Raw genomic sequence first — 19,904 nt, 5'->3', positions numbered from 1 at the left:
AACAAGCTGCTACTGACATTCTGGTGGCTTCCTCCTGGACTCTTCTGGCTGCCACAGGGCACTTGCTATCCCTGAAGTCCGAATTAAATAACGGGCACATCCCTGCCCCACCCCACAAGAGCAAGCCAAAAGATGCCTACATATTTCTATTACCACCACCACCCCAGTTCACTAGATGAGAAGCACAGAGTGAATCCAAACTGAAATGTGCATGTCTCTGAGTGTCAGGACAGGATAAAGCCGCAGCAAATAACTCCGTATCTCAATGGCTTAAAACACAAAAGGTTTCTTCCTTGTTCATATGACATGTCCGTCCTAGGCCAGCCAGGTGAACCACTCCACACTCTACTGCACACTGTCCTCACACAGGACCCAGGCCAACAGAGCCACCACTGCCAGGAGTGCTGGCAGAGGCAGCAGCAGAGGGAGCGAGACCCAGTAAATAAATGATGCCCTGGCTTTAACAGAATCCCACCCAGAGAAACAACACTGCTGCTCACATTTCATCGGCCAGAACACACCAAATAGCCTGTTTCAAAGGCCAGGAGAATGCATTCCTCCCACTTACCCAGAAAGATAAGAATGACAACAGTACAAAGCCCTGACGGCTTCCCAGCTCTCACTGGAAAGCATTCCAGGCGCCTTCACTGTGACAGTGTTCATCATCAAAAGTTATTACAGAGTGTAATAGTACCAAAATGTGCTTGGCATCATGCTAAGGAATCCGATGAGCAATGAGCCACAGGCGGTGGGGTGACACAGACAACCTGTAGTCAGTTTCAATGTGGTGGGATAAATGCCAACAACAGGGAGGTCAGCCCAGGAGGGCACTGGACCCAGCCGTGGGGTGGTGGTCAGGAAGAATCCTAGGAGCCGCAAGGTCGGCCACAGCCACACAGGTGCGGGACAGTCAGCCTGGAAGAGGACATGCAGGAAATTCACAGGTGGAGTCTGGAGAACACTGAGGCAGGAGGTGCCTGTCTTTCTCTGTGCTCAGTCCAGACAAGCGCTGAAGAGATCTTCACACTGATGGGGGTGGGGGAAAGGCTCTTCATCCCTCAGCCCAGCCCTGGAAGCCTTTATACAGGGATCCTCTTGACACACTTCTGCCCTGCTAGCGGAAAATACACCCGACAATCCCCGGGCCGCTGGCCTGAGCAGGCTGCTGACACCACTTGGCTCCTGCCATTGTGCCGCGGTCCATGCACACACTCCCTGAGAGGGTGGCCTTGCTCAGCTCCCAATCACAAGCGGGAAGGCAGATCCACTTAGTATGATGAAGGTCACGAGGACAACTAGATGCTCTTTTCAGTGAGTTTTTGAATCTGGCAGTGAGGGAAAAGAGAATGAGGTGGGATTTGGTTTTGTTTTTGTTTTAAGTGAGAAAGGAGAGCCTTATGTAAGAGGCCACGTGCTTGTGTAAGTAAGGCTGGATGAGGGCCCACTGCCTTCCACTACTTTCATTAAAAACTCCCCAAATAAAAAATGCCCAGGGGTCAACCACTGGAACAAAGAGAGGGAATGAAGAACAAACAATGGTTTTTAAATGCACTTTTACTTTTCTTAACTTTCCATTTTAAACCAATGCTAATGGAGAATAAAACAAAGGGCACTATACATTTTGCATTAAAAAAACATCCTTTGGGATTTCAGTATCAAAGAAAGGTATTTAAATGCCCTCCAAGTCAGGGAGCTTTCAATAAAGAGAGATGGTGGGAAGGCGGAGTGGGGAAATACCCTTTCTATTTCAGGGTTTATTAAACGTATGATTTCTAAATTTTCTACCTGGCAGTTCCATGCTTCTTCAGCTGGGGAATTCAGTGACAGCCAGAGGGCTTTCAGGACCAAACGTGGGACAGGAGAGAGGAACTCTTCTCCCAGAAGAGTAGTTTAAAATAGCATTTTTGTATTAAAATAAACAAAACTGTATCATGGACTAGGTGTCACTTTTAAAGACAAGACCAGAGATTAATGAGGAATCTCCTGCACAGGCAGGGTGGGACTGCTACCCCTCCAGGCCTCTGCGACAGGCAGGAACTGGCCTCCACCACTAGTTAGTCCAACAGAAAACTGCCAGGAGCCCTGCTAAGGGATGCTGCAGCGTGTCCTAACTCATAGCTGCACTCACTACACACCGACAGCCCTAAGCCATCTCTCCAAAAGAGTCAACAAAAATTTAGCACCTACTATGTGCCAGGCCCTTCATACACTGGGATAACTATCATTTTGGCCTGCCACATGCTCTGGGGTGACTGGCCATCATCCTGGGGTAAATCCTGGGCCCTCCTAAAAGAGGAGGAGGTGGACCAGCAGGCAGCTGAGGGAAGGCCAGAACTCATTCACAAATGCAAGGCACTCGCCAGGTACACAGGACCCTCCTGGAGCAGAGCTTGAAAGATTGGGGAGCTGTCTGAACAGCTGTGCTGCTACTATGGAGGGTCTGGAGGAACAGCAGGATGTGGGGTCTGTGGGAAGGGATCCCTGCCCAGTCCTGAGGATACAGGTACACCTGGGAAGGTGTCACCACATACCTGACAGCCTGGGCTGTCTGGAAGCAAAGGCCTCAGGACTCACACTTCGGGATTCGATGTACTATTCTGTTTATGTATTAGTGCAACATGCAACCAGAAAACGCACAGATTTTAGGTGAACAGCTTGGTGAAGTTTGACAAACTGCACCCACATCAAGAAACATATGTATTTTTTAGCTCTCAGAAACCATTTTATAATAAGTGAACCTACTGTTTGAACTCTGGACATCCAAACTTGCATGAAAAACGCTTTTTCAGGACTGCCGTCTAGGAGATGACAAATAAACAACAAGATCCTACTTTGTAGCACAGGCAACTGTGGTCTAAACAGATTGTAATAACCTACATGCAAAAGAATATATATGTACAACTGACTCACTATGCTGTACACCATTGTAAATTAAGTATATGTCAATAAAAAATTTTACATACGAAAATCACTTGTCTAAAATTTTAAGCTGTTTTGAAATAAAAGTAAAAATGTATAGAAAAAAAAAAAAAGCGAGACCAAAGAAAGCCTAAGTTAGGGGCACTAAGTTCAAGAGCAAAACAGTCATTATTTTAAGCCAGTGATCAAGAGCCCTGGTTCTAACCTAAGCAAAAAACTGCTTTCTCTCAGCTAATACAGCAAAACAAAAGGGGAAGTGCCTTAGGAAAACGTGTCAGAGGTTTCCCATCCATTGAAAATCAGGCACATCCCTTCTACCAGATAGTAAGTACATGATAAAGACACAGCAATTTTAAAAACCGTGCTGACTCCAACACAGGGCATAAGGTCTGCACCATTCCCAAGACATTTATTGCGAAGTTTCTTAGATTTATTTATTTACTAATAAACATGTTTTCAACAGAAAATACATAAAAATATACATCTGAATCAAACATTACAGTTATTAAAAATGAAATCTCTAAAAACCTTCAAGCTACTCGGAAAAAATAGTAGCAATATCACTGAAGAAAGCAAAATTCAAACAGCAACCATACTGTAAAACTTACGCACAACTGGTGACCGAACACAGGCAAACACTGAACAGGAAACACCTAGAAAATGACGCCCAGGGAGTAGGGAGGTAGAGTAGTAGTTCCATTTTTGCTTCCTTTTCAGCTTCTATGAACATGGTACTACTTGGACAAGACAAAATCCATCTAAAAATCATTTCTCTGTAAAAACTTTGTGGATCTCATTCATATTCCCAAGCTGACTTTTACAGACAGCATCCAAGGAATCCCACTAAAAGCATAACCAGGACAGCTCTTTAAAAAGAACCAGACCAGCTGTTGTTAACACCCGAGCCCTTCTCCTTAAAGGGAGGAGCACAACGGTATCATGAGAATACCTCAAAGCGCTGACAACCCCTTCCATTTAAGTAGTCCGTTAAACTTGGCATGTCCTTGATCATCTCAATGGCACCGTAAATTGGGAGAGGATTTCTAGCCTCATAACATTTCAGTGAAAGCTGTGTAACCCACCAAGACCCCATGATTCTAGCAACAAGAGTCAGGCCCCAGCTCTAGGAACAGAATCCTGGCTCAGCTCCCTCCTGGCCAGGTTGCCCTGAGCAAATCACTCTATTAGCCTTATCTTTAAAATGCAGATAATACAACCTGCTTCACAGAACTAGAGGATTAAATCTGTTCATGTTAGTACCTAGCACAGCAGAACTTTTTTAAAAAAGTGATTGCTCCCCTTCCTTAGAGAGTAGGGGGTGGGAGGGGGTTGGGGAAGGATGACCCCTAAGAGTCATCTCCATTCCCCAAATCCAAGACCACCAAGGTCCCCACAGCACAGAGCGGGAGCCAGCTGAGCTCTGGCAAAGGCAGAAGAGGCAAGAGTTCCAGAGGGACCTTCTGATGGGGGGCTCTGGGGAAAGAACAGGGTTTTCTGTATCTTTGTTTCTTTCACCATCACTAACAATACCTAGCACACAGTAGGTGCTCAAAGAACATCTGACAAATGGACTAACCCATTTAAGGTCAGGGGAGCCTTCAGTCATCAGTGAATGATCATGAAGGAAAACAGGCAGGAAGCCATCAATTATTTGAACTAAAATTTTGGCCCTTTTCACTGTGAGACTCTACCACAACTTTTTGCACTACTCACAGGGCGCTACATGTTAACTTCAGGTGTATGCCACATACGCCTCTGAATGGTCCTATTTGAAAACACCAACCACTGCTTTTCAGAAAGAAAATAAAATGGTTCCACAAATATTTTCTTATCTCCATGCCTCCTCCACATAGCCTGTATCAATTCCACTTTGACACATAAAGCTATGTTCTTTATGAAACAAGACTGTATCTGGGAGGTAGCAATCCTAAACTATAGCTCAGTAATGGAGAACAGAGAATTCTCAAGAGCAATTTACAATTAGCATGCCTAACGCACCCCAGTGTTTACAGCAGCACTATTTACAATAGCCAAGACATGGAAACAACCTAAATGTTCATCAAAGGATGACTGGACAAAGAAGTTGTGGTATACTTATCCAACGGAATACTGCTCGGCCATAAAAAATAATAAAATAATGCCATCTGCAACAACATGGATGAACCTGGAAAATATCATTCTAAGTGAAGTAAGCCAGAAAGAGAAAGAAAAATACATTAGATCACTTATATGTGGAATCTAAAAAAAAAAAAAAAGACAAACTTACTTACAAAACAGAAACAGACTCACATAGAAAACAAACTTAGTTACCAAGCGGGAAGGGCTACGGTAGGAAGGGATAAATTGGGAGTTCAAGATCTGCAGATACTAATACATACAAAATAGATAAACAAGTTTATACTGTATAGCACAGGGAACCGTATTCAGTATTGTAGTAACCTATGGTGAAAAAGAATATGAGAACAAATGTATGTTCCTATGTGACTGAAGTATTGTGCTGTACACCAGAAATTGACACAACATTGTAAACTGACTGTACTTCAATAAAAATATAAACTGTAAAAAAAAATAAAATAAAATTAGCACGCCTAGACTATTCTATCTGAATGGCTTTATTGTTCTTCGTTAACTTACTGTAATATTCCTAAACTGTTTTAAGTCATGTAAGTTATCTTACGGTTTTCTGTCCTGCGTACCCGACCAGATCAGAACTGCTGTACTATCTGAGGTTTCTCCCGATCACTGAGAAATTCAGCTCTTCTATGAATGGGAGGTCAGCAGTGCATCACATGATGACCAAGCAGCCTTCTGAATATGGGATTATTAAAATGGCAAATCATCGTGCTGGCCTTCTAAGAAGTCACGAACAATGTGACTGTGTGACGAGCTTCTGAGGATCTGGGCACACATTTTAAGCCATAGGATCAGAAGGGTCCACTCTGGCTGTGAGGTCAGTATCAGAAAAATTCCTTTACTCCTCCAAACAGTATGCTCCATGTATATTCACGAGAACATTTAGCAGCATTTCCTTCTCTAGGTGTCCAACTTACACCCTAGCGCTAGAGGAGAATAAAAGGACCACAATGACATTCAAGACCTCCCGGTTTCTCTGCTCTGCTCGGAAGCTGAGGCAGTCCCATCCTCCAGCCTCTGGGAGCTTCACTGCTGAGTACTCTCAGTAAAGGACCATCCCCTTGCCTCTACTGGGCATCATTCCTGTCATTCATTACAAAAGCACAAAGACATGGTGGTCAGTCCAACAAGGACTAGAGCCCATGGGAGGTATGATCACTGTCAGAGGACATCAAATCTGACACACTGGTGAGGCCGCAGAAAAGCAGAGGCTAGAAAGGAGTTCAGAGTTTATATGAATGTCTCCTCTCTTCCTCCCTTCCTAGTTTCCTTTACTCTGAAGCCCCTTCCAGCTCTGCACTTTCCAAAGGATGGAAAGTACATCCGTTGTATGCATGAGATTAAAACCCACTGGGCACCGGCTAAGCCTTCCTTCAGTGTGCACCCATGCCCCTTCAGCCGGTCATCACAGTGCTTCATGCATAAGGCTGGGATACAGGGAGGAACCACACGAATTTAACATCTTGCTGCGCCTGCAGTGCTCATTCAGGGCTCTAATACAGTCACCTGCCCACCTCGCAAACCACTCTCCACTAATTTGAAGAAACGAATATGCTCAGTTAAATTATGATGAACAGGAACATTTCTACTGGAAAAATCATCACACATCTTAACTTGCATTGACAATTACGTCTTTTGACAAGAAAAAAAAAAAAACCCTGATTATCTTACATAAAGTAGTTTGCCCTAATGAGTGCATAATGGGTCGGATATAATTTGTGGATTATCTCCACATATACATACTTTAACATTTTAGAGCTACCAAAAATTAGCCTTATTATCTGACAGTAAAATGTTCTTTTCTAACTACACATTCTGGGACATTTTAAATGTCCTAAGCAAGAACGATGTATACAAGTAGTGGATGGTGCAGCAGCAGAACAGAAAGTTTCAGTAATGACATATCATCAAGATACATTGGCTGATGAAATTCACAAGGGGCTCAAAGCTCCTTCCAGAAGGGTTTAAGTCTGGAGAGACCCGAACCTCCTAAAAGCATAGAATACTAATTATATGGTAAAGTCCAGTGGCAACAAAAAACAAAAACTAAGCCTGTCCCACCCTTCTTGAGTTAAGTTTGTTTTCCTTGCTTTTAAAACCTCCCTTCATTGGAGAAATGTGAAACACTTCCTCATAAACATCCACAACCGTAGATTTTTCTCAAGTGTCCACTTCGAGGAAGCCTTTCAGAAATCACTAAATGGTCAAAGCGACGGTCTTTAATGTGCCGCCAGCCTCAAGCAGGTGACAGCTGCATGCGCTCAGGCACCACTCTTAGGGAGACCCAGCACCCAGGTGGAGAAAAGAAGTACACACTAGCCAAAGGTAAGGTGGAAGTAGTGAGTCAGAGGCGCTCACAAAAGAAAAAAGCCCAACTCTCACACAAAGCATCTCTCGGACTCCCACAAGCTGCTTCCTTCCCTTTCTAAAAGTTTTATTTTTAGTTCGTTTGAAAAAGTTTTTCTGGCTTACGTCTTAATTAAATATGTATATTCATTACCAGAAAGTAGAGGAAAGTTCTCTTTAAAAAGTAAAAAAACTGAAGCCAAGTCGACATTCCCACCACCCACTGTAACATTTGGGTACTCTCAGGTGCTTGTTCACGAGATTTTTAAAACCTAGTTAAAACCATAACGGCTAATTTGAGTGGTGCTGTAGATACGATCTGAGATCCTGGGGCTTTTTGTTTTTTAACTTGGTCTAATGACGCTGCCAGTTCCTCCAAATAGTTACCAGTTCCTTGAAAACATTTCAAAAGTACTAGAACAAATACAACGGCAATTCCTTTTAACTCTATTATCTAAGTTGAACTGGTCTGATTTTCAACCTTTTTTTTCTAAAGAAAGTTGCTTTTAAACTTCCTTACCTCTGTGCCAAATTCCCGGAGAAATGGCGGGGTTGGGGGTGGCGACCAAAAAAGCTTCCCCCTCCCCCGACCCACAAGCGCCGCAAACGAAGTCGCTGCGCCCCGGCCGCCTTCCCGTTCGCACTACCCTCAAGTATCCACACCTGGGGCTCGCGGAAGCAGCGGCCCGGCCTGAGACCCCCGAGGCCCCACCCGGGACGGCGGCGGGCGCCAGGGTGCGGGGACGCCCGGCCTTTCTGGTCTGGGTGGCACAACCGTGACCCACCGCGCACACCTGCAGGGCGCGCCCTCTCCGGCGTCGGCGAGACTGGGCGCGCCCGATCCACAACGCGGCAGCGAAGGGCCACGTTTCCAGACCGAGGCGGACGCAGGGCCGGGCGCAAAAGGAAGGCAGGCCAGGAGTGCGTCGGGGATGCGGCGGGCGGCTGGACCCTTACCTGTGAGCGAGTCGCCAACTCCATTCTTCCCCGCGGGGCTCCGGCCTCCTCCCAGCTCGCGGCCACGGGAGCTTGTTGGCACGGGCCCGCTGCACGGAGAACGCCCGCGGCGGCGCAGCGCGCGCGCTCCACCCGGAGCTCCGGCGGGCCAGGGGAGGGGCTCACTCTGCACGGGACAGGGGGAGCGCGCCACACCGCCCACTCGGCGCCGCGGCGTCCGCCCACTACGCTCCACTTAGGGACCCAAACTTCGCGACCTGTGAACTTCACTTTGCGGACTGCGCGATAAGGGGCTGCAGCTGGGAGTTCCGCGAGGTGGCTGCCAGTCTGGGGGCGCCGGACTCCCCCCTGCAGCGGAGGGAGGGAGTGGAGCCGTCCGGCCGGTTTCGCGCGGGAGAAATGAGAGGGTGCAGTCCCGGCGCAGCCTCCAGCTGGCACGCCCGGCTACGCGCGCCAGCCGGATCTTTGCAGGGTTTATTCCAGGTAGTACCCTGGAGCGCAGAACCTCTGCTGCAATCGGTGTCTCTGATCCAGAAAAACCTTTCAGGGCTGCTTCTCAGCTTGTTTGGTCTTGTAGTTGTAAAGGGGCGGGGTTCCGCCGTCTCTTAAAACGATGGCTTCAGTGTTCTCTTTGCAAAATAGGCAACCTCGGTTTCTTTACCTAGGCCCCCGGGGTAGGAAACCGGAACCCCGCCCCTGGAATTTTAGACGGCCTGTTCCATACTATTATACGCATAGGCCTTCTAGCCCATCTAAACAGAGTTCAAGAAGTCAGGAAGACTGATTAACATATATTGGCTAAGCACCTATGGTGTGTCAGGCACTGTGTTAAGCTTAGGAACATATGAGTGAACAAAACAGGTCCCTGCTCTGTTGAAGTTTACAGTTTGGGAGCCAGCCACCGATGTGGTGTAAATGTAGTAATGACGTACATAAGTGTAATAGTAATATAATTAATTTAATTAATAATTAAACAATTCAGATAATACCATTAGTAAATAATGGTGATAATAAGTTCAAAAGTAATGATGCAAATAATGTAAATTTGGAGCTATGATAGAGGCCATGAAGGAAAAGGTAAGTAGTACTATGGGGGTGTCAAATAGGCGGACTTGGCACAGATCAGGAAAGACTTCTTAAAGTTCAGGTATGAAGAGTTAAGAATTAAGTGGGTGGAGATTTTGGAAGATTTGAACCAGGTGTTGGGGAGGGTGGCAGATGAAGTTGTCCTGCAACGAGCAGGTTTGCTGAAAGCCTATCTGGCACCTGGTTTCTTCTCCCCATGTGTTTCTTAAAATAATTATTTTTCCATTTAGGGCCACCTGTAGCAGATATTCCTGCATTCTTTCCAAGATCTTCCCTCCGACCCCCACCACCACACACACCTCATCTCGCTTTTCCAAAATCTCCACGTGGTCAAGACTTTAATGTGGCTAAATTGTCCCAGGTGGTTGCTCTCAGCATGATCTGATCACCATGTCTTTAACAGCTTTAAGTACTGACCCACTTATCATGGCTGGATTCTTTTACAGTTTTGAGTCCAAATGAGCTTCTGACCTTGCTAATGGGAGCCCAGCACTGGGAAATTTCTGACAGCATAAAATTCAAGGTCTAACCTTAAGATTACATAATGAAAGCAATAACCATAATAGCCAAGTTGGGCTCAGGAAAGAGTACAACAGGACTTGGGCTTTTCTCACCGTTACTTCCAAAGCCAATCATATCTGTCTATGAAATACGGACAAGAAGTCATCTACTCTGAAGGAGTGTTAAATATGGCTCATTACAGAATGTCATTTTGCAAGCAGAGCCTTACCACACTCTTCTTATAGACAGGGGATGGACTATATCAATCAGACACCTATCAAATATGCTGAAATATTATATCTTTGAGTTGTTTTGTTTTTTAAGAAAAGCAACATACCAGCTGCTCTCTTGCCTCTTTCTTTACAGCTCCCATTCCATTTTCCTCTCACTTTCATCCTGAACTCTCCCAACTTTCAAGCACTTTATATTCCAGAGCTTTCAGTTCTTCACAGAGCTTAGGAAAGGCAAAGAGGGTTTCTTATATATGGACACATCTTTTTTGCAGTTCCTTAGGAAAGCTGGGGATGTGATGGCCCAGACAGAATCTATTATACTTGAAGCTTGAAACATACTTCCCTCAGTGTCGGAAGAAAAGCAAAACAATCAAACAGAAACCAGGACAATAAGAATATGAGGAGTTCAACTTTTTAGAAACTGATCATGTTCTATCGACTATGAATGCCTGGGTAGGATGTACTCATAGACTAAAAACCATGTTCTGAGAAAAAGTAAAACAGTGTCCATGCTACAGCCAAAAAGTGAATTCAGTCACAAGGTTGAAACTGAAAGAAAAGTCAATGCAAGCAAACCATTTACTTGACATCATAAATTCATCTTTTGCTTTCTACTCCTCTTAAAAAAAATAAAAAAGGCAAACTACATAGCAACACTATTCACAATAGTCAAGACATGGAAACAACCTAAATATCCATTGACAGATGACTGGATAAAGAAGCTGTGGTATATTTATACAATGGAACACTACTCAACCATAAAAAATAATAAAATAATGCCATTGGCAGCAACATGGATGGATCTGGAGATTGAAATTCTAAGTGAAGTAAGCCAGAAAGAGAAAGAAAAATATCATATGGTATCACTTATATGTGGAATCTTAAAAAAAAAAAAAAAGACAAATGGACTTATTTACAAAACAGAAACAGACTCACAGACATAGAAAACAAACATGGTTACCAGAAGGAAAGGGGTGGGAAGGGATAAATTGGGAGGACGAGATTTGCAGATACTAACTACTATATATAAAACAGATAAACAACAAGTTTCTACTGTATAGCACAGGGAACTCTATTCAGTATCTTATAGTAACCTATAGTGGAAAAAATATGAAAACGAATATATGTATGTATATGTATGACTGAAACATTATGCTGTACACCAGAAATTGACACAACATTGTAAACTGACTATACTTCAATTAAAAAAAAAAGGCAAACTAAATTATTGAAATAGATTAGTCAAAAATCACATGCTAAAATTAGCAGTTTTTGAAGTTTATTAACTTCTGGGTAAAACTTGAAAGTGCTTGTAAGTGTTTAAGTGTCTTTAATGCTCATGAGATCTTTTAACTGAAACCCTGGAACTGAGCAAAAACATTTGTGCTGACAGCTTCTGCTCCAGCATCTTGATCTCAAGTCTCTCTAGCCACACGGCTGTTGTGCAGCCTCATTGTTCCATATTTCAGCCGGCACTGAGTAGTCACTGGAGATCTCTAACACCTCCACCCCCGACTTAGTACTGCAAATAACATATCTTGTGGTCTGGTGACAAACAGCCCATCTTTAAGTAGATCATTTCTTTTGTCCTCTCTGGGGACACAAATAGGGTTGAAATACACCTCTAACTGTCATTTTTAGTTGAAATATTTACTGAGATCACTGTAGAATCACATTGATAGGGTTCAGGGCAAGCCATCCCAAAATATGCTACTTTGGTGTAGTGATTATTCTGAATTCAAGTTACTTGAGAAAGAGCCAGTCTGAGAACACTGACACTCCTTTGCTCTCCTGAGAGCAGGAAACAAAAGCTCCCATGGGGAGGTATCCTCCCCACTTGGAGGGTGGAGGGTGGAGGGTGGAGGGTGGAACTCATCCTTCCCTCTGGAGGTAGGGCTCCAGTAGAGGAATGCTGTATCAATAAACTGTTAAGTCTTCAGTAGTTTGCTAGTCTAAGCCCAAATCCCTTTGTTTCGTCAAATCTTCACAAATAATTGATTCTTTGTCTAAAAAGGTATATAAACAGTCTGCTTCAGTCACTTTTGAGGTGCCATACCTATGGGACCTATGTACATAAAAAATTAAATTTGGGATTTCCCCCCTGTTAATCTGTATTGTGTCTATTTAATTAGACCAGCCAAAAGAACCAAGAGGACTAGAAGGGAAATTTTCTCTTCTCCCACAAGAGGTAGTTGTAAGAAATAATACAGAAATTTTGAGTATCTTTTGCCCAGTTTCCCCTAATAGTAACACTCTGGGAAACTATAGTGCATTGTCCCATCCAGGATATTGACATTGATACAGTTCACCAATCCAATTCGGATTTCTCCAGTTTGACTTGCATGTATGTGTGTGTGTGTGTATTTAGTTCTATACAGTTTTATCACATGTGTAGATTTGTGTGTACACCAAGTCAAGATATGGAACACTTCCAACATCACAAAATCCATCCTGTTGCTCTTTTATAACCACAACCACCTCACTCCCACTTTTTCACTCCCTATACCCTGACTTCCTTAACCCCTGGTAACCACTAATCTAAATCTCCATTTCTAAACTTTAATAATTTAAAAAATGTTACATAACCTTTTGGAGAATAGTATGTCAGCTTTTGGAATTGGATTTTTAAACTCAGCATAATTCTCTAGGGATTCAGCCAAGTAGCTGTATCTATCAAATAGTCTGTTCCTTTTTATTCCTGAGTAGTAGCCCATGGTATGTATGTACCACAGGTTTTAACCATTCACCTGTGGAAGGACATCTGGGCTGATTCTAGTTTGAGGGTATCACAAAGAAGGCTGCTATGGACATTTGTGTGAATGCAGTTTTCATTTCTCTGGAATAAATTCCCAAGAGTGCACTTACTAGACCTTATGGTAGTTGCAAGTTCAGTTTCACATGAAACTGATGAATTTTTCCAGACCAGCATACCATTTCACATTCCCACCAACAATGTCTGAATGATCCAGTCTCCTCTCCAGGATCAAATATCCTGTCTCAAATATATCTTCTGCATTTGGTGTTGTCACTATTTATTTTACACATTCTGAGAGGTGTATAGCAGTATCTCAGTGTGGGTTTAATTTACATTTCCCTGATGGCTAGTGATATTGAACATATATGCTTGTGCTTATTTGTCTTATTTATTTATTTACTTACTTATTTATTTATTTATCTATTTATTTATCTATCTATCTATCTATCTATCTATCTATCTATCTATCTATTTATTTAACAGAGGAACTGGGGATTGAACCCAGGACCTCATGCATGCTAAACATGCACTCTACCACTGAGCTATACCCTGTCCCTTGTCATCTTTATAGCCTCTTTGATAAAAATGTTTGTGTCTTTTGCCCATTTTCTAATTGGATTGTTTGGTTTTTTTACTGTTGAGTTTTGAGATTTGTTTTATGTTCAAGCATTAGCCTTTTTTCAGATATGCAGTTTGCACTGCCAGTCTTTAGTTTGTCTTTTCATCCCCTTCACATGAGACCTTGCAGAACAGAAGTTTTTAATTTTGATATTCAATTTATCACTTTTTTTTCTAAAACAGTCATAGTTTTACATTTTACTTTTAAGGCCGTGATCCATTTTGCGTTCATTTTCTGTGTAAGGTGTGAGATTTAGGTCAAGGTTCATTTTATCCCCTTATATCCAATAGACTAAGCACCACTTGATGAAAAGGCTATACCTCCTCCATTGAATAGCTTTGGCACCTTTGTCAAAAGTCAGTTGAGCACTTCTGGGTTCTTTATTCTGTTCCATTGATACCTCTGTGCCAGTATCACAGTCTTCATTACTGCGGCTGAATAGTGCAGCTGTACTATGTGGTGTAAAGGCCTTCGTATCAGAGAGAGTGATTCCTCCCACTTTATCTTTATCAAGATTGTTTCAACAGCTCTAGGGTCTCTGCCTTTCCATAGATATTTAAGAATAAGCTTGCCTATATCTTCATAAAACCTTGCTGGAATTTTGACAGGAAATACATTAAGCCTATAGATTCATTGAGGGAGAATTGATATCTTTACAATATTGATTCTTCCAATCCATAATCAAGTCATATCTTTCCATCTATTTGTCTTATTTGATTTCTTCTATCAGCACTTTATAATTTTGAGCATTTAGATCTTGTACATGTTTTTAAGTGTATACCTAAGTAGTCATTTTCTGTGAAGCAATTGTAAATAGTATTTATAACAGTTTTTAATTTCAGCTGCCATGTGTTCACTGCTACTATGTAGAAATGCAATTGATTTTTGTACATTGTTCTTTTATTTCTGTTGTTCAAACTACCCAGTCTATCATATTTTGTTATGGCAACCTAAACTGACTCTAAGCACTGGATACGTGCAAGTGATATCCAAGGGAAAAAGGCCTCTACTACACACAGCCAGCCCACGCTACCATGAAAAATCACTGGAAGTGCATTTTGTTCTAAGCACAAAAGGAAGACAGCGAAGGAAGTGTGATGCAATTTTTTTATACTCAAGATCTCACTATCAGCAGTGGGGGAGGTTGCTAGGATTTCTACAGTATTCCATGACAAGAAAGTGAGACACTCTACCTTTGTTGGGGAACACCTCTCAATATGGAAGTAACGTGAAGCCTGGAAGAAAAGAGGACCACATAGACCCTCAAGCCCAGAGATACCCAGAGTAGTGATTCTCATGTTAGACCCACCTGAGGTGCTGGTTCAAAATGTAGATATCTGCCCTACCCTTTAAGATTTGGATTTACTAAATGTCCATTGACAGATGAATGAATAAAGAAGATGTAGTGTGTGTGTGTGTGTGTGTGTGTGTGTATGTGTGTGTGTGTGTGTGTGTGTGTGTGTGTGTGTGTGTGTGTGTGTGTATATATATATATATATTACTCAGCCATAAAAAAGAATAAAATAATGCCATTTGCAGCAACTTGGATGGACCTAGAGGTTATCACACTAAGTGAAGTAAGTCAGAGAAAGACAAATACCATATGATATCACTTGGAATCTAAAAAAAAGATACAAATTTTATTTACAAACTAGAAGTAGACTCATGGACACAGGAAACAAACCATGATTACCAAAGGGGAAAGGGGTAGGGAGGGATAAATAGGAGTTTGGGATTAACAGGCACACATAACTATATATGAAATAGACAAACAACAAGGATCTACTGTATAGCACAGGGAACTATATTCAACTTCTTATAATAAGCTATAAGGGAAAAGAATTTGAAAATGTATTTTCATATATATATAACTGAATTTCTTTGCTGTACATCTGAAATTAACATTATAAATCAACTACACTTCAATAAAAAATAAAATAAACAAAAGATTTGGATTCAGTAGGTTTGGCATTAGAGTGACCAACCATCCAACCACCCCAGTTTGCCCAGGACTGTCCTGGTTTTAACATTAAAATCGTGCTACTTGGGACACTTTTCAGTTTTCAGTCTGCCTATCTGTTGTGTAGTCCAGGAATCTGCACATTTAACAAGCATTGGAGTAGATCTGGTGCAAACAGTCCTCAGGCTATACTTTGAGAAATGCCAACCTAGAGAGTAGATGTTGACTTATAATTTTCACCAGGTAGAAGGAGAAAATATCATGAAAGTGAACCTATGAAAAGAACTTGGTGGATTTTAAGTGCAGTCACTTTGGAGCCTAAATCATGGGGAGCAAGACTGCAAGTTAAATATTTAAGTATACAAAATTTGTCAGACTTTAACACCTAATGTCCCCCTTCTTGCAGTGTTCACTCCCTCACATTCATGATTACTTTCACCTCTGAGTCACTGCCTTGGTCTTTACCCTTATTCCTGTCACCATTCTTGTTGACATCAACATCCAAGTATTCTGTTTCCTGACATCCTCACATCCTGTGTCAATCAGAGCCTAGTCAGGAAATGGGAACCATGCCAGTTATTTGAACAGAGAGAATTCAATATGAGGAATTGTTAGCTAGGTACAAAATTCTTAACAAGGTAACTGAAAAGGTGAAAAGAGACCACTAAGGTATCACAGAGACAGCAACTGCAGTAGGCAGCTACCATCCCTAGGGCTGGGATAGAGGGAAGGGTGGAGGCTAGGATTATAAGAAATAAGACCCTAAGAGGAGGGCCTGAAGAGTCAAAGCACACACCTCTGAAGAGCTGTGCTGCTTGGCTGATGCTGGTGTCTCTGAGATGGGCTCAATAAAGCTGGTTCTGCAAGTGTAGGAAGAACTCTAACTGAACACTGCTGCTGCTATGGGGAGGAACTGCTGCCTGGGTGAAGAAACATTTTGGGGGTAATCTAGATAGAAACAGGAAACAGACAGGAAGGAGCAAGCCCCTTCTTTCTCCTCCAGCTTTGCAGTCTCTTGCTAGACAGCTCTATCGGCAGAGAGTAACAGGGAGTTGTTTGGCAAAGCAAAAATGATCTGCAAAGTCCCAAGAGAAAGTATAGAGGGTGAGTTTGTAGCTAAGAGACAAACATAATAGCTGGGCATCTCCTATGACATTTTCTTTCACCTCACCTTAGTCACTCCTTCCCATGATTATACACGTGAGCTTGTCATCACTATTACCGGCATCACCTCTCAAATGGTCATTCTAAGCATCTCACACTCTGCCAACCACCTCCCATATCAATAGCTCACCTGCTCTACTACTCCTGTTTCAGCATCATTTCAACCTCTTTAAAACCTCCAATCCACTGACCCATGACAGGACATTCACCACCCATCTTTGTCTCGTGGCTTCACTTTCCTCCTTAAACAACTTGGATTCCATGTCATGTTAATCACCTTCTTACTTTAGCTCCCTAGATTTTTCTCCTTGTGTCCTACTTGCCCATCAAAATGTCATCCCTAATTAAACCCAAACATCCCAGCCTCTTCATGCCTGCACCAAAGCAGATGAACTTAATCTAGTTTCACTTGAATTCCATAACCATAAATTTCAGGCAGGTTCTCAATATTCCTCAGCAATTTGATCGTATCCCCCAGGTGTATTTACTTTCCTCCTTTCCCAAATACTATTTCACATTTACAACTTCTGTTTTTTCTGCAATCTCATTCACTCCATGCCCCCATCAATGCCAGCTAATGACCGTTTCTCAGATGTAATGGCAAACATATAAAGTTATATGGTAGCACCTTCAATTTCCTGTCACCAGACAGACCAACCTAGCTATATCTGAGCCTGTACTTTTTGCTTCCCCTCTTGCAAAGTGTGTAACATGTCTCTGATTCTATCAAAGAACAGACCCTCAGCTTGGGGCTCTGACTTTCATCTCGTCTTTTCTTCCCAAGGACTTTATTTCTTCAATTCCCTTTCCTTATCTTCTGTAATCAATTTCCATCTGTCTATTGGAATATTCCTTATGGCCTATGAACACTGAAACAGTCAAGAGAGAGAGAAAGAAAGAAAGAAGAACATCCCTTGATTCAACAGCCTCCAGCTACTAATCCGTATCTGTCCTTGACAACAAGACATTCTGAAAGAGTAGACTATTGCAGCTATCTTTATTTCCTTATGTCCTAGTCTCTCTAGAACTCAGATTAATTGGACTTCAGCCAGCATTAACAAAGACATCCATGTTGCCAATAAGATGGTCATTTACCTGTCTTTATCATTCATGACCTCTCAATAGCAACGAACTCAGATGGCCACACTGCTTCTCTCAGTTTCTGAGACAGTCTTCTCTGGTTCTTCTAACTGGCAACTCCTGCTCAGTCTCCCTTGCTGGCTTCACTTCTGTTTGACCTATAAATGTCAGGATGCCCAGAGACGGATCCTGGGACCACTTCCCTGATCTATTTAAGCTCTTTCTCTATTCAGCCCCATCCACTGACTCCCAGTTTATATATTCAATTGTCTGTTTTTTCATCTCCACTTGGATTTCTTTTCAAATTTCATTTCCCAATTGTTTGTTGCCGGTGTACAGAAATGTAAATGACTTTTGTATATTGACTCTGAAATCTTGCCAAATTCACTTATTAGTATAGGAATGTTTGTAAAATCTCATAAGCCTTTCTATCTATACAATCATGGCATCTATAAATAACCATACATTTGTTCTTTCTTACCAGTCTTTACAATATACCTCACAAATAATAACCAAAAGGAAGCTAGTATAGTATTATTATAAAAGATAAAAAGCACTGTGTTAGTTTGCTAGGGCTTTCATAACACAATACCATAGACTGGGTGACAAACAGCAGAAATTTTTTCCCCACAGTTCTGGAGAACAGAAGTCCAAGATAAGTTGTTCGCAAGTTTGGTTTCTCCTGAGCCCTCTCTCCTTGATTTTCAGATGGCTATCTTCCTACTGTGTCCTCCCACGGTCTTTTCTCTGTGCCAATATATGTCTGTGTCCTAAACTCATCCTCTATAAATTGGATTAGGGCCTGTTGGATTAGGGCCTACCCATATGACCTCATTTTATCTCAGTTAACTTTTTAAAGGCTCTACCTCCAAGTATAGCTATATTTTGAGGTACTGGGGGTTAGGATTTCAACAGATGGATTTGGGGAGGGCACTATTCAGTTCATAACAAGTACTATAGGGATTAAGAGAGATTATATAAAATAAATGGAAAAGAATTTATAATAATTATGTGCTTTTGTGTATTTGCCAAAATAATCTCAAATATCTAGAAAAGATTTTAAGAGTTACAAAGAGAAATTGACAAATCCATAATGCTAAGGTGAGAGATTTTAAACGTATCTATCTCGGGGAAATTTTTGACCAAGCTTACCAAATATCAGGAAGGATATAGAAGAGACACATGTACACTTATAGGATACATTAATCCTCAAACATATTCAAAAATTGACTACTATTAAGCAATAATGAAATATCAGTTATTTGCAGTCAAAATCGTATCTATCATGCTCTCTAATCTTAATGCAAAAATAAATTAGAAATCAACAGTAGAAAGACAAAAAAGCCAAAACCAGACAGGAATAAAAATTTACTTCTGACTAACTTGTGAGTTCAAAGGAAACAATATAAAATATGAAATAGGACTAAAATATGTTCAAAGCACTGCAAATCACAACTTGGGGGATACAGCTAAAAACAAATTTGGGGGGAAATATATAGCCTTAAATGCATTTATTAGAATTCAAGACATATTGGACATAAATGAAATAAGAATTCAGCTTAAGTTTCTCAAAAAAAAAAAAAAGAAAAGAAAAGAAAAATGGCAGAATGAATTCAAAGAAAATAGGAGGGAAATAATAATGATAAAAATAACTACTAAAGTGAACAATAAAGGCAATATAGAAAAAACAAGCTGATTCTTAGAAAAGACACGTAACTTATATAAGCCTCTAGAAGACTGATGGCAACAAAGAGGGAAGAGGCACTAATAAACACTGCTTACAAAAAGGAAATGGACTTTCCTAAGCCCTGGGGAGCTGGAGGCAGATACTGATTCAGAATATCCAGGCACTGACTTTTTTTTTTCCTATGTGAAAACAAAGCCTTCCAGATGCTCAGCTTGGTTTAAGGTAGAGGAAAGCCCAACATTTAAAGCATTTCTTTAAATAGAAGTGGTAAGCAGTGAATCTGAACAAGTTCTTTCTGAAGAGCAATGTGAAAAGGTCAGCAGAGAAGCACAAAGTTAGGCTTCTCCGTTGCCCCAGACCACTCATTGTTGTCAGTGTCTCTGATCTCAAATCCTTAGAGGATTTCCAAGATTAGGGGAAGGTGCTCTAAGAATGACTGTAACTGCTTTTGTCCTATCTAGAGA

General features: G+C 41.7%; 1 protein-coding gene across 5 annotated transcripts in view; it reads right to left on the bottom strand.

The window, feature by feature from the left end:
- CDCA7L (cell division cycle associated 7 like) overlaps window positions 1–19,904 on the bottom strand; it is a 70,766-nt gene that overhangs the window by 29,727 nt on the left and 21,135 nt on the right. Inside the window, exon 1 of one of the 5 annotated variants that reach the window (XM_031455030.2) lies at window positions 8,356–8,572. The exons of 1 other annotated variant lie outside the window; for it this stretch is intronic. In XM_031455030.2, coding sequence (XP_031310890.1) covers window positions 8,356–8,379 — 24 coding nt within the window. In that variant the 5' untranslated portion in view covers window positions 8,380–8,572. Of the gene's footprint in view, window positions 1–7,918; window positions 8,054–8,355; window positions 8,573–19,904 lie in introns of those variants that run through there. 3 more of the 5 variants (XM_010984673.3, XM_031455029.2, XM_031455031.2) reach the window with 3 other exon arrangements.

The sequence above is a fragment of the Camelus dromedarius genome, chromosome 7 (genome assembly GCF_036321535.1).
Source record: "Camelus dromedarius isolate mCamDro1 chromosome 7, mCamDro1.pat, whole genome shotgun sequence".
NCBI classification, from domain to species: domain Eukaryota; kingdom Metazoa; phylum Chordata; class Mammalia; order Artiodactyla; family Camelidae; genus Camelus; species Camelus dromedarius.
The sequence above is the reverse complement of the archived record's forward strand: the minus strand, read 5'-3'. Positions and strand labels throughout refer to the sequence as shown.